A 14,016-nucleotide genomic window follows, 5' to 3' on the forward strand; every position below is an offset into this window, starting at 1 on the left:
ATAAAAGTAAGATCTCTTACTCTGCTGCGGGATAGATAAAACTTGAAATTATTAGTCTATTAACTAATAGTCTAAAACAGTTAACTAATCTGAGACTATAAATTAATAAATCTTAAACAGCTAACTAACAGGTCTTAGACAGCAAACTAGCCAGTCTATCTATATTATTAATATATTCCTGCAGTTTTGATAAGATAAAATATTAAAAAAAACTAAAGTAAACAAATTACTAAAAATAGAAAATAATAATAATAGAATTTAATAAATTACTATATTTAATTATTTAATAAATTAAGTATATTTCTAATCAAGAAACTGCTTAGTCAGGCTATTTATTTATATTTTATTAATAGATATTTATTAAATATTAATTATTTTATTCAGAACTTCTTGCCTTAGCTAATAATTAATAATATTAATATATTTCAGACTAGTCCAGAATAAGAAATTCTTATTAGTAAGAATTTTAATTATTTAATAATTATTAAATAATATAAAGAAGTATTGATTAGAATTAAATTCTATTTATTTAAAAAATCTTTTTTATTAAAAAAATTATTTAGCTGCAGTAGTTAGAACTAATAATTCAGCTTTAATAATTAAAAGAATTATATAATACTATTTCTTGCTTAGCTAATTAATAGAGCTATTAAATAAATAAATAATATATCTTATTAAACTAGTATAATCTTAATTATCAGCAAAACTAGTATTACTGGCTATATAAAATAAAATAAAGCTAGAACTAAATTTAATAATCAAGTTTTTTATTTCTTTTAAATAAAAGATTAAATAATTCATAGTCTTGAGATATTTAGGACTTGGATTAATCAGATATTCTAAAATTAACTAATATAATTTAATAATATCAGATTTAGTTTAAACTATAGAATATAAAACTGATTCTATTTTCTGCTGAAATTTATAAATTTAATTAATAATAATCTAATAAAATAGATTCTTTACTAATTTCTTGTTTAGAAGTAAGAATTTAGGGCTTTTTCTTTGCCCTAAATTAAACTTATTAATAATCTTATTAATATAGTTTGATTATTAAATCTATAACTTTCTATTTAAGTAATTATATAAGATTTAAATATTAAGAAATAAATTAATCTCTTCAAGATCTTTGAATTTAAATAATATTATTAATTCTTGCTTAAATTTATTAAATTTTTAATAATTTGATTTATAAAATATATAAATTATATTATTTATAAAAATTATTAAAATTATAAATTTATTAATAAAAATATATTAATCTTTCTGAATAGACTTAAGTTCTAGAATTATTAATCTCTATTTCAGAGTATTTTATCAAAAAAATAATAAATATCTTAATCTATATAAGACTTTTTATAATAGAAAAACTGTTTATTTATTTTCTAATTCAGAAATTAGATTTATATAGATTTTTTTCTTAATAAAATTATTAAAAAAGGCAATAATTATATTTAATTAATTAATTTCCAGATCAAACACAGTAATTAGAGCTAAAAGAATTTATATAAATCTGGCCGCAAGAATACTAGTATATATTTCTAATTAATCAGATATCTGTAAATTATCTTTAATATAAATTCAGACTTTAAAATCAGTCAGATAATTAGTTTTATTAAATTTATATAAAAATATCTATTTTAATAATAATACTTCAGCTCTATTAGTTTTATAAATTAAATATATATTCTAAATATTTAGGGCTTTTAATTAATTAATTTCAGTTTTGATAGTCTGAGTAAATTAACTTAAAAATATATAATTTTTTATTTCTCACTAGTTAATAAGCAGAGATAAAAGTAATAAAAAATTAATATAAAAAATTTTATTTTTATTAATATAATTAATTATTATTTAAATAACTTAGAGAGTAAGCCTAGTTTTTTTAGAATTAGAATTAAATAATTCTGAGCGGGTCTGTTTCAGATCTCTGATTAATTTAATATCTAAGAACTTAATTTTATTAATCAGCTTATTAATATTTAAATTATTAATAAGAATCTGAGATAATAAAAAAAATAAATCAAACAGTAAAAATAATAAATCTTCTATAATTATATTATTATTTTATAAAATATTTAACTAATTATTTAAGACTATTAACTGGCTTGATTCAGCAGCTAACTAATCTAAGATTATTAACTAATCTTATTTTAATTAATTGCCTGATAAAGATTTAGATGTTTATTTTAATATTTCTGAATTAGAAAGATTTTTATTTATATTAGATTTTTTAAATTCTTCAGAAATAGAGATATCTGATTATTCTAATTAAATAGAATTAACTAATTCAGTTATTTTTTATTTTATTAATAGATTTTCTAATTCAGTATATTATTTATAATTAAAATTTTTATTAAAAATAATATTATAAGCCGAAATTATTCTTTTAAGAATAGATACTTAGATTTATTAAATATTAGTTATCTAATAATTAATTAGATAATTAATTAGAGCTCTGGATTTTAGTTTATTTTTTTTGAGCAAGTTACTGATTCAGATATAAATATATAATTTATACTTTCTTAAACAGAAAATATCTAGTTTTTTAAATAATTATAAAAGACTTTTTTAAATAATTTTATATAGTATTTTCTAATTTAGTTATTTATTTAATATTCTGTTTAGAAAAAAAATAGCCAAATTTATTATTTTAAATTATAAAAATATAGAAAGTCCTGAATTAATTAATAAACTTCTTATTTTAAAAATAATTAGAGCTCTGAATCTTTCTGTATATAAATTTTACTCTAACTAATAAATTAGTAAATAACTAATTAGTAGATTTTTAATACTAGTCTAGATTAGAAAAATATCAAGATTCTGATTCTGATTAGAATAAAATCTCTTGGATATTATCTTAAATTAATTAATAATTAATTAAATTATATTAATAATTAATTCTGAAATATCTGATTTAAAAGTTAGGGCTTGCTCTAGATAAAATTTTAAATAAAAATAATAAAAATAACTAATATATCTCTGTTTATTAATTTTATTTATTATATAAATCAAATTCTAATAAATTAATTTAAATACCTGACTTTTTTTCTTAAATTTTTATCTTAAAATTTATCTTTCTAATTGGCTAATTTTATATATAAAATATTTTTTATTTTAGCTTAATTTATCTGAGCTAGTCTGTTTTAATAAATTAGTAATATTAATTCTCTGAATTAAATTACTTAGATAATTTAGAACTTTTTTATTAGAATACTCTAATTTTTTATATTATTCTTTAATTATTTTAGATATTATATATTAATATTCTGAGAGTTTGATTGGCTTAAGACTATGAACTAATAAGTCTGAGATAGCCAACTAGCTTGTCTTAATAATAATAATTATAATAAAACTAGATTTTTGTTTTTATTAAATATAGTATATTTTTTTAATTTTCTTAATTTAATATAGTAGAATTCTATCTGCTTGTTTAAAAAATTTATCTTTTCTATTTAAAAATAATCTCTTTTTGTCAGCTTTTGCAGCTAAGAAAATATTTATATAAAATTAAGAAATATAAGCTACTTCTTTAAGTTTAAAATATAGATCTTTTTTATTTAGATAAGTAAAATAAAAAATAACTATTTTATAGTCTTAAATAACTGAGATAATATCTTCTATTCTTACTAATTTACTTTTATTTATAATAGAAGTATAATTAATAAAAAAATTTAAAAAATTATAGATATAATTATCTGAAGCAGTATTAAAAGTCTATTAAAATAAATAAAATATTAATAATTATTCTAAATAAATAATTTATTAATTTATTACTAAGAAGATCTTTTCTGTCTTAATAATTATTTTATTATTCTTATTAAATAAAGACAGTATTTAATAAGTCTGATAGTATTATTTAAAGAAATATCTTAGTTTAGAGCTATTTTTAAAAATATCTCTAAAATAATTTAAGATTTTGATCTCAGGCTTTTATTCAGAATCTCTTAGTTTTTTATTAATATAAAAATAATTATTAAAATTATAAAATCTATTATTCTTGTCTGATTTATATAGACAGGGCTAATTCTTAAATCTTTATTTTTTTATTAATATTTTACTATTTTAGAAAGTTTGTTTTAATTTAGTTATTAAAACAGTTGTTGAAACAGTTGATTTAGAATTATCTGAAAGATCTTAAAAAAAAATATAATTAATTTTATTATTATTATTGCTAACTAGCTTGATAAATTATCTAATTTAAGAATTTAAATAAATTTAATTATATGTTCTTTATATTATTTTAAGAAACTTAGATAATTCTTTCTGATTATTTTTATTATTAATTAATTTTAATTATTAAATTATTATAAAATTGCTTATTATTTTCTGAACTGATTTAAGAAAGTTATAGATTATTTAAATAAAATTAGTAATCTTGCTTAATTTCAGCTTTACTGCTTTTAAATAAATAAGCTTTTATTAAATTATATAATTCTTAATAGAATTCTTTGTTCTTAAGAATTATAGCTTATAATATTTATTAATAACTTCTTTTATATAGAACTAATTAATAAAGATAATTTTTTTTTTTAGAATTTATAAAATTTAATAAGATTTTTCTAAATTAAATATAGTGTGCTGATTTTGCTTATTTAATATAAAATTTATTAATAAACTTAAAAAGACTAGTCCAGAGATAATTTTCTTCTATTTCTTAAATTAATAATTAAATTAATTTATAATTTTCTGATATAAAAGATAGTCTGATTTACTGAGATCTATTATTAAAGTAATATAATAATTAAAATCTAAAATAGATATAGTAACTAGCTTAATAGAGTAATTAAGTTTCTCAGATAAATCTGGATTTATATATTTTTAGATATTTTTATTAATAATAAATAATTAAATTTAATTAATCCAAAGAAATTAATCAGATTAATTATTAAGAATAATAGAAACTTTCTTAAATTACTGATTTTAAGATATAATAAAGAAATAGTCAAAAGAATTTGAGAATTTAAATAGATCTTATTTTTTACTTAAAAGTTCTATAATTTCTTATACAAATTTTAAGTTAAAGATAAAGTAAAAATAAAAGAAATAAAAGAATATAAAGAGTCTCAGAGATATTAATAAAAAATTAATATAAAAATATAATCAGACTTATAACTAAGAACTTTTCTTAAGAAATAAGAACTTTTTTTAAGAAGACTTTATTAAATTTTTACTTTCTTATATAAATTAGATACAAAAGTGAGATAAAAATAAGAGAAAAATAAAAAAAATAAAAAATAAAAAAAAATTAAAAATTAAATAATTAAGTAAGAATTTTTCTCTAATTTTTTAGAAAAACTTTACTGAACTCTTACTTTCTTATATAAATTAAGTATAAAAATAAGATAAAAATAAAATAAAAATAAAAAAAAGATAAGAAAAAGATAAAAAAAATAATAAGAAGAATTAAAAATTAAATAAATAAAAAAGAGACTAAAAACTAATTTAACTTGATTAAAACTTGTTAAAAAACTAATTAAAAACTAAGAGATCTTTTTTATTTATATTTATAGCCAATTGGCTATCAAAAATATATAAAAATATATAAAATTATATAAAAATTATATAAAAATTATATAAAAATTATATAAAAATTATATAAATAAAACAGGGCCGAGAATAATAAAACTAGTAATTAAATAAAGACTAGAATAATTAATAAAAATAAGATCTCTTATTTTATTATAGAATAGATAAAACTCAGAATTATCAGTCTGCTAACTAATAATCTAAGATAATTAACTGGTCTGAAACTGCAAACTAGTAAGTCTTAGATAATTAACTAATAGATCTTAGACAGTAAACTGACCAGTCTGTTTATATTATTAATATATTCCTGCAGTTTTAATAAAATAAAATATTAAAAAAAACTAAAGTAAATAAATTACTAAAAATAGAAAATAATAATAATAGAATTTAATAAATTATTATATTTAATTATTTAATAAATTAAGTATATTTCTGATCAAGAAACTGCTTAGTCAGGCTATCTGCTTATATTTTATTAATAAATATTTATTAAATATTAATTATTTTATTCAGGGCTTTTTATCTTAGCTAATAATTAATAATATTAATATATTTCAGACTAGTCCAGAATAAGAAATTCTTATTAATAAGAATTTTAACTATTTAATAATTATCAGATAATATAAAGAAATATTAATTAGAATTAAATTCTATTTATTTAAAAAATCTTCTTTATTAAAGAAGTTATTTAGCTGCAGTAGTTAGAACTAATAATTTAGCTTTAGTAATTAAAAAAGTTATATAATACTATTTCTTACTTAGCTAATTAATAGGACTATTAAATAAATAAATAATATATTTTATTAAGCTAGTATAATCTTGATTATCAACAAAACTAGTATTATTAATTATATAAAATAAAATAAAGCTAAAACTAAATTTAATAGTTAAGTTCTTTATTTCTTTTAAATAGAAGATTAAATAATTTATAATTCTAAGATATTTAAGACTTAAATTAATCAGATATTCTGAAATTAACTAATATAATTTAATAATATTAGATCTAGTCTAAACTATAGAATATAGAACTGACTCTACTTTTTACTAAAATTTATAAATTTAATTAGTAATAATCTGATAAAGTAAATTTTTTACTAATTTCTTACTTAGAAGTAAGAATTTAGAGCTTTTTCTTTGTTCTAAATTAAATTTATTAATAATCTTATTAATATAGTTTGATTATTAAATTCACAACTTTCTATTTGAGCAATTATATAAGATTTAAATATTAAGAAATAAATTAATCTCTTCAAGATCTTTAAATTTGAATAATATTATTAATTCTTGCTTAAATTTATTAAATTTTTGATAATTTAATTTATAAAATATATAAATTATATTATTCACAAAAATCATTAAAATTATAAATTTATTAATAAAAATATATTAATCTTTCTAAATAGACTTAAGTTCTAGAACTATTAGCCTCTGTTTCAGAATATTTTATCAAAGAAATAATAAATATTTTAATTTATATAAGACTTTTTATAATAAAAAAACTATTTATTTATTTTCTAATTTAAGAATTAGATCTATATAGATTTTTTTCTTAATAAAACTATTAAAAAAGGCGGTGATTGCATTCAGTTAATTAATTTCTAGATTAAATATAATAATTAGAGTTAAAAAAATCTGTATAAATCTGACTGTAAAAATACTAATATATATTTTTAATTAATCAGATATCTGTAAATTACTTCTAATATAAATTCAGGCTTTAAAATTAGTCAGATAATCAGTTTTATTAAATTTATATAAAAATATTTATTTTAATAGTAATACTTTAGCTCTATTAATTTTATAAATTAAATATATATTCTAAGTATTTAGAGCTTTTAATTAATTAATTTCAGTTTTAACAGCCTGAGTAAATTAGCTTGAAAATATATAATTTCTTATTTCTTATTAGTTAATAGACAGAGATAAAAGTAATAAGAAATTAATATAAAGAATTTTATTTTTATTAATATAATTAATTATTATTTAAATAATTTAAAGAGTGAGTCTAGTCTTTTTAGAATTAGAATTAAATAATTCTAAGCGGGTCTGTTTCAGATCTCTGATTAATTTAATATTTAAGAACTTAGTTTTATTAATCAGCTTATTAATATTTAAATTATTAATAAAAATCTAAGACAGTAAAGAAGATAGATTAGATAGTAAAGATAATAAATCTTTTATAATTATATTATTATTTTATAAGATATTTAACTGATTATTTAAGACTATTAACTAGCTTAATTTAACAGCTAACTAATCTAAGATTATTAATTAATCTTATTTTAATTAATTATCTGATAAAGATTCAGGTGTTTGTTTTAATATTTCTAAATTAGAAAAATTTTTATTTATATTAGATTCTTCAGATTCTTCAGAAATAGAGATATCTGATTATTCTAACTAAATAGAATTAATTAATTTAGTTATTTTTTGCTTTATTAATAGATTTTCTAATTCAGTATATTATTTATAATTAAAATTTTTATTAAAAATAATATTACAAGCTAAAATTACTCTTTTAAGAATAGATATTCAGATTTATTAAATATTAGTTATCTAATAATTAATCAGATAATTAATTAGAGCTCTGGATTTTAATTTATCTTCTTTAAGTAAGTTACTGATTTAAATATAAATATATAATTTATATTTTCTTAAACAGAAAATATCTAGTTTTTTAAATAACTGTGAAAGACTTTTCCAGATAATTTTATATAATATTTTCTAATTTAGTTATTTATTTGATATTTTATTTAAAAGAAAAATAGCCGAATTTATTATTTTAGATTATAAAAATATAAAAAGCCCTAAATTAATTAATAAACTTCTTATTTTAGAAGTAATTAGAGCTTTAAATCTTTCTATATATAAATTTTGCTCTGACTGATAAACTGATAAATAATTAATTAATAGATCTTTGGCACTAGTCTAGATTAAAAAAATATTAAGATTCTAATTCTAATTAAAATAAAATCTCTTGAATATTATCTTAAACTAATTAATAATTAATTAAATTATATTAATAATTAATTCTAAAATATCTGATTTAAAAGTTAGGGCTTGCTCTAGATAAAATTTTGAATAAAAATAATAAAAATAGCTAATATATCTCTATTTATTAATTTTATTTATTATATAAATTAAGTTCTAATAAATTGATTTAAATATCTGATTTTTTTTCTTAAATTTTTATCTTAAAATTTATTTTTCTAATTGGCTAATTTTATATATAAAATATTTTTTATTTTAACTTAGCTTATCTAAGCTAGTCTGTTTTAATAAATTAATAATATTAATTTTCTGAATTAAATTACTTAGATAATTTAGAATTTTCTTATTAAAATATTCTAATCTTTTATATTATTCTTTGGCTGTTTTAGATATTATATATTAATATTCTGAGAGTTTAATTAGCTTAAGACTGCGAACTGGTAAGTCTGAGATAGCCAACTAGCTTGTTTTAATAATAATAATTATAATAAAACTAGATTTTTATTTTTATTAAATATAGTATATTTCTTTAATTTTCTTAATTTAATATAATAAAATTCTATCTGCTTATTTAAAAAATTTATTTTTTTATTTAGAAATAGTCTTTTTTTATTAGCTTTTATAGCTAAGAAAATATTTATATAAAATTAAAAAATATAGATCACTTTTTTAAGTTTAAAATATAGATCTTTTTTATTTAAATAAATAAAATAAAAAATAATTATTTTATAGTCTTAAATAACTAAGACAGTATCTTCTATTCTTACTAATTTATTTCTATTTATAATAAAAATATAATTAATAAAAAAATTCAAGAAATTATAGATATAATTATTTAAAGCAGTATCAAAAGTTTATTAAAATAAATAAAATATTAATAATTATTTTAAATAGATAATTTATTAATTTATTATTAAGAAGATCTTTTCTATCTTAATAGTTACTTTGTTATTTTTATTAAATAAAGATAATATTTAATAAATCTGACAGTATTATTTAAAGAAATATCTTAGTTTAAAGCTATTTCTAAAAGTATCTCTAAAGTAATTTAAGATTTTAATCTCAGATTTTTATTCAGAATCTCTTAGTTTTTTATTAATATAGAAATAATTATTAAAATTATAAAATCTATTATTCTTATCTGATTTATATAAACAGGGCCGATTCTTAAATCTTTATTTTTTTATTAATATTTTATTATTTTAGAAAGTTTATTTTAATTTAATTATTAAAACAGTTGTTAAAACAGTTGATTTAGAATTATCTAAAAAATCTTAAAAAAAGATATAACTGATTCTGTTATTATTACTATTAACTAGCTTAATAAATTATCTAATTTAAGAATTTAGATAAATTTAATTATATATTCTTTATATTATCTTAAGAAACTTAGATAATTCTTTCTAATTATTTTTATTATTAATTAATTTTAATTATTAAATTATTATAAAATTACTTATTATTTTCTGAACTGATTTAAAAAAGTTATAAATTATTTAAATAAAACTAGTAATCTTACTTAATTTCAGCTTTACTATTTCTGAATAAACAAGCTTTTATTAAATTATATAATTCTTAATAGAATTTTTTATTTCTGAGAATTATAGTTTATAATATTTATTAATAACTTTTTTTATACAGAACTAATTAATAAAGATAATTCTTTTTTTTAAAACTTATAAAATTTAATAAAATCTTTTTAAATTAAGTATAATATACTGATTTTGCTTGCTTAATATAAAATTTATTAATAAATTTAAAGAGACTAGTTCAGAGATAATTTTTTTTTATTTCTTAAATTAATAATTAAATTAATTTATAATTTTCTAATATAAAAAACAGTCTAATTCACTGAGATCTACTATTAAAATAATATAATAATTAAAATTTAAAATAGATATAATAACTAGCTTGATAGAGTAATTAAATTTCTCAGATAAATCTAGATTTATATATTCTCAGATATTTTTATTAATAATAAATAATCAAATTTAATTAATCCAAAGAAATTAATCAGATTAATTATTAAGAATAATAGAAACTTTCTTAAATTACTGATTTTAAGATATAATAAAGAAATAGTTAAAAAAATTTAAAAATTTAAATAGATCTTATTTTTTATTTAAAAATTCTATAATTTCTTATATAAATTTTAAGTCAAAGATAAAGTAAAAATAAGAGAAACAAAAGAATATAAAAAGTCTTAAAAATATTAATAAAAAATTAATATAAAAATATAATCAGGCTTATAACTAAGAACTTTTTTTAAGAAGTAAGAACTTTTCTTAAGAAGACTTTATTAAATTTTTACTTTCTTATATAAATTAGATACAAAAGTAAGATAAAAGTAAGAGAAAGATAAGAAAAATAAAAAATAAAAAAAAATTAAAAATTAGATAATTAAGTAAAAACTTTTCTTTAATCTTTTAGAAAGACTTTACTAAACTCTTACTTTCTTATATAAATTAAGTATAAAAGTAAGATAAAAGTAAGATAAAAATAAAAGAAAGATAAAAAAAAGATAAAAGAAATAATAAAAAAAATTAAAAATTAGATAAATAAGAAAAAGACTAAAAACTAATTTAACTTAATTAAAACTTGTTAAAAAACTGATTAAAAACTAAGAAATCTTTTTTATTTATATTTATAGCCAATTGGCTATCAAAAACATATAAAAATATATAAAATTATATAAAAATTATATAAAAATTATATAAAAATTATATAAAAATCATATAAATAGAACAGAACTAAGAATAATAGAATCAGTAATTAAATAAAGACTAGAATAATTAATAAAAATAAGATCTCTTACTCTACTGTAGAATAGACAGAACTTGAAATTATTAGTCTGCCAACTAATAGTCTAAGACAGCTAACTGGCCTGAGGCCGCAAACTGGCAAGCCTTAGGCAGCCAACTGGCGGGCCTTAGGCAGCGAACTGGCCAGTCTGCCCATATTGTTGACAATATATAATATAATTATATATCTTATAATATATAATAATAAAATCCGGAATTAATAAATACTAAATTTTTTCTAAAATAATAAAATTATTAATTATATTTATAATCTATAGCTCACTGCTGTTGATTATAATATTATATATAATAATTTATATATTATTTATATATTTAATAAAAAAATCAGGATTCTGTAGTTTTTTCTGTAGATTATTTAATATCTAACTTAATAATTATATAATTATTTATCTAGATTAACTCTGCTATCAGTAATAGTATTCAGAGTTCTGAATAGATTAAGATATATTAAAATTAATAAATTATCTATAGTTAATAATAATTAATTTCTGTCTGATTTGTCAGATCTAATTCTTATATATAATTATATTATTAAGAATAGTCTGAAGATTATTAATTATAATTAAAAATATAGATTTAAATAAGTATTTCTCTTAATATATCTAATTAGTTATAAGAGATAAAGTTATATTATTAATATTACTGACTATACTTAAAATAGCTAAAATATTAAGAATATAAAATCTAAAATTAATAAATTAGATTATCTAGAAATATATTTATTAATATTAATAAAGATAACTCTTTAGATCTATCTCTGTTATTATAGAATAATAATATATTATATTAATATATTAAAAAATTAAACAGAGAACTTAAGAAAAAATCTGCTAAATAATATATTTAAAATATTTTATAATAATAAAAAATATTTATAAAATATTTAAAAATTACTAGATATCTTCTAAATAACAAGCCGCCGGGCTTATAATCTTATAAAGATATAGAAAGTAATTATATAAAATAATAGAAAATAATAAGTTAATTTAGAGAACAGAAACCAGAAATCCCGGCATCTAAAGTAAGAGACGCGGTCACATGTCCTGGAGCAGCCACCACCAACAATATATAAAGTATAATATATATTTAATTATAATATAAATATAATAATATTTTTTAAATATAATCTACTACTTGATCTGCTTAATTAATTATCTTAAAAAATATATTATACTCTAAAAAAGTCTTTTATAAAATTTAATATAAAAAGAATAAAAAAAAATATAAAATATTTATTCTTTATATTATCTGAAATAATAATTATAATAATATAAAAATTATAAAAATCAGGTTTTTATCTCTATCTCTATCTAAATATATATAATAATTAAAGATTTAGATAAGACTAGTTCTTCTAATTTTAATAATAATTTATTCTCTAAATTATTTTTAAGATTATTTATATTTTTATTTTTATTAATATAAAAAATAATAATTATTTTATTCTTCTCTTACTTCTTAAATATAAAGATAATTAAATCTAGATTAAGATTATTAAATATATTCTAATATTTCTTACTTATAATAAAATAATTAATATATATTTAAAATATAATTATTTTAATTATATTAAAATAAAGACAGCTCCAGTAATAATAATAAATATCTTAAAAATTACCAAAAAAATATTTAATATTAATATTATTAATTATAATTAAAAGAAAATCTTTAATTATTTAATAAAAAATAGAAAACTAATTACAGCAGGATTTTTAGTAAATAAAAATATTAATATATTTTATAATATCTAAAATTATATTAATTTAATTAAAAATATTTTAAAAAGCTATATATTTTTAATATCTAGATATATCTTAAGTTTTTTATATATTTTAATTATAGATAAAAGTTTTTAATATTTAAAAATATTATAAAAAATCTTATCCAGATTTAATAATAATTTAGAAATTATTAATAATATATTAATTATTAGATTCTGACTATAATAAAAAAAGAATATCTTTTTAAAAATAATTTAATATTTATAATATTAGTTAATATTATTATTTAATTATATATCTTTCTTAAATTTCTTAAATTTTAATATTAGATTTAAAATAGTTATAATTATATAAATATAATTTTTTATTTAATAAATATAATAATAATACTTTCAGAGCTTTTAATATATATTATATAAATTCTTAAGAATTTATTTTTTAGAATATCTACTTTCTTTTTAGTTTATTAATTAAATAATTTAAATAATTAAAAAAATTATTATAGATATTATAGATCTTATAAATAATAAATCTATTATTTTTAAAAAAATAAAAAATATAAAAAAGAAAAATATAAAAACTTAAAAAAATATTCTATTTATTTTTATTTAATTATAATAAAATAAAAATAATTAATATTATTATACTTATAGTACTAAATAAAACTTTTAATTATTTAATAAAAATTAAGTATTTAATAAATTATAAGATAAATTAAGTTTTAATAAATTTTATAATTAAAAAAAAATAATAAATTAAACTAGATTTAAATTATTAAATAAATAAGAAATTTTTATAATATTAAAATTTTATATTTATAAATTATATAATCTTTTAAATTTATAATTAAGAATTAGTATAATAAACTAATTAATAAAATATTTTTAAAAATATTTTATAAAAAAAGATTTTATATTAATTTTTTATAGATAATTTTTAGAATATATTTTCTT

The 14,016-nt window shown here is 14.8% G+C and overlaps 2 protein-coding genes across 2 annotated transcripts; both read right to left on the bottom strand.

The window, feature by feature from the left end:
- Positions 1–690: 690 nt before the first annotated feature.
- BO70DRAFT_302652 (uncharacterized protein) lies at positions 691–846 on the bottom strand (the record flags this gene model as incomplete). The annotated part of the gene is made up of 1 exon (XM_025539759.1): positions 691–846. A coding segment is annotated over one exon (156 nt), but the record flags the coding sequence as incomplete, so codon positions are not given.
- A 5,904-nt stretch (positions 847–6,750) lies between these two features.
- BO70DRAFT_302664 (uncharacterized protein) lies at positions 6,751–6,915 on the bottom strand (the record flags this gene model as incomplete). The annotated part of the gene is made up of 1 exon (XM_025539760.1): positions 6,751–6,915. A coding segment is annotated over one exon (165 nt), but the record flags the coding sequence as incomplete, so codon positions are not given.
- Positions 6,916–14,016: the final 7,101 nt, after the last annotated feature.

This window comes from Aspergillus heteromorphus, assembly GCF_003184545.1.
Source record: "Aspergillus heteromorphus CBS 117.55 chromosome Unknown BO70scaffold_55, whole genome shotgun sequence".
NCBI lineage: Eukaryota > Fungi > Ascomycota > Eurotiomycetes > Eurotiales > Aspergillaceae > Aspergillus > Aspergillus heteromorphus.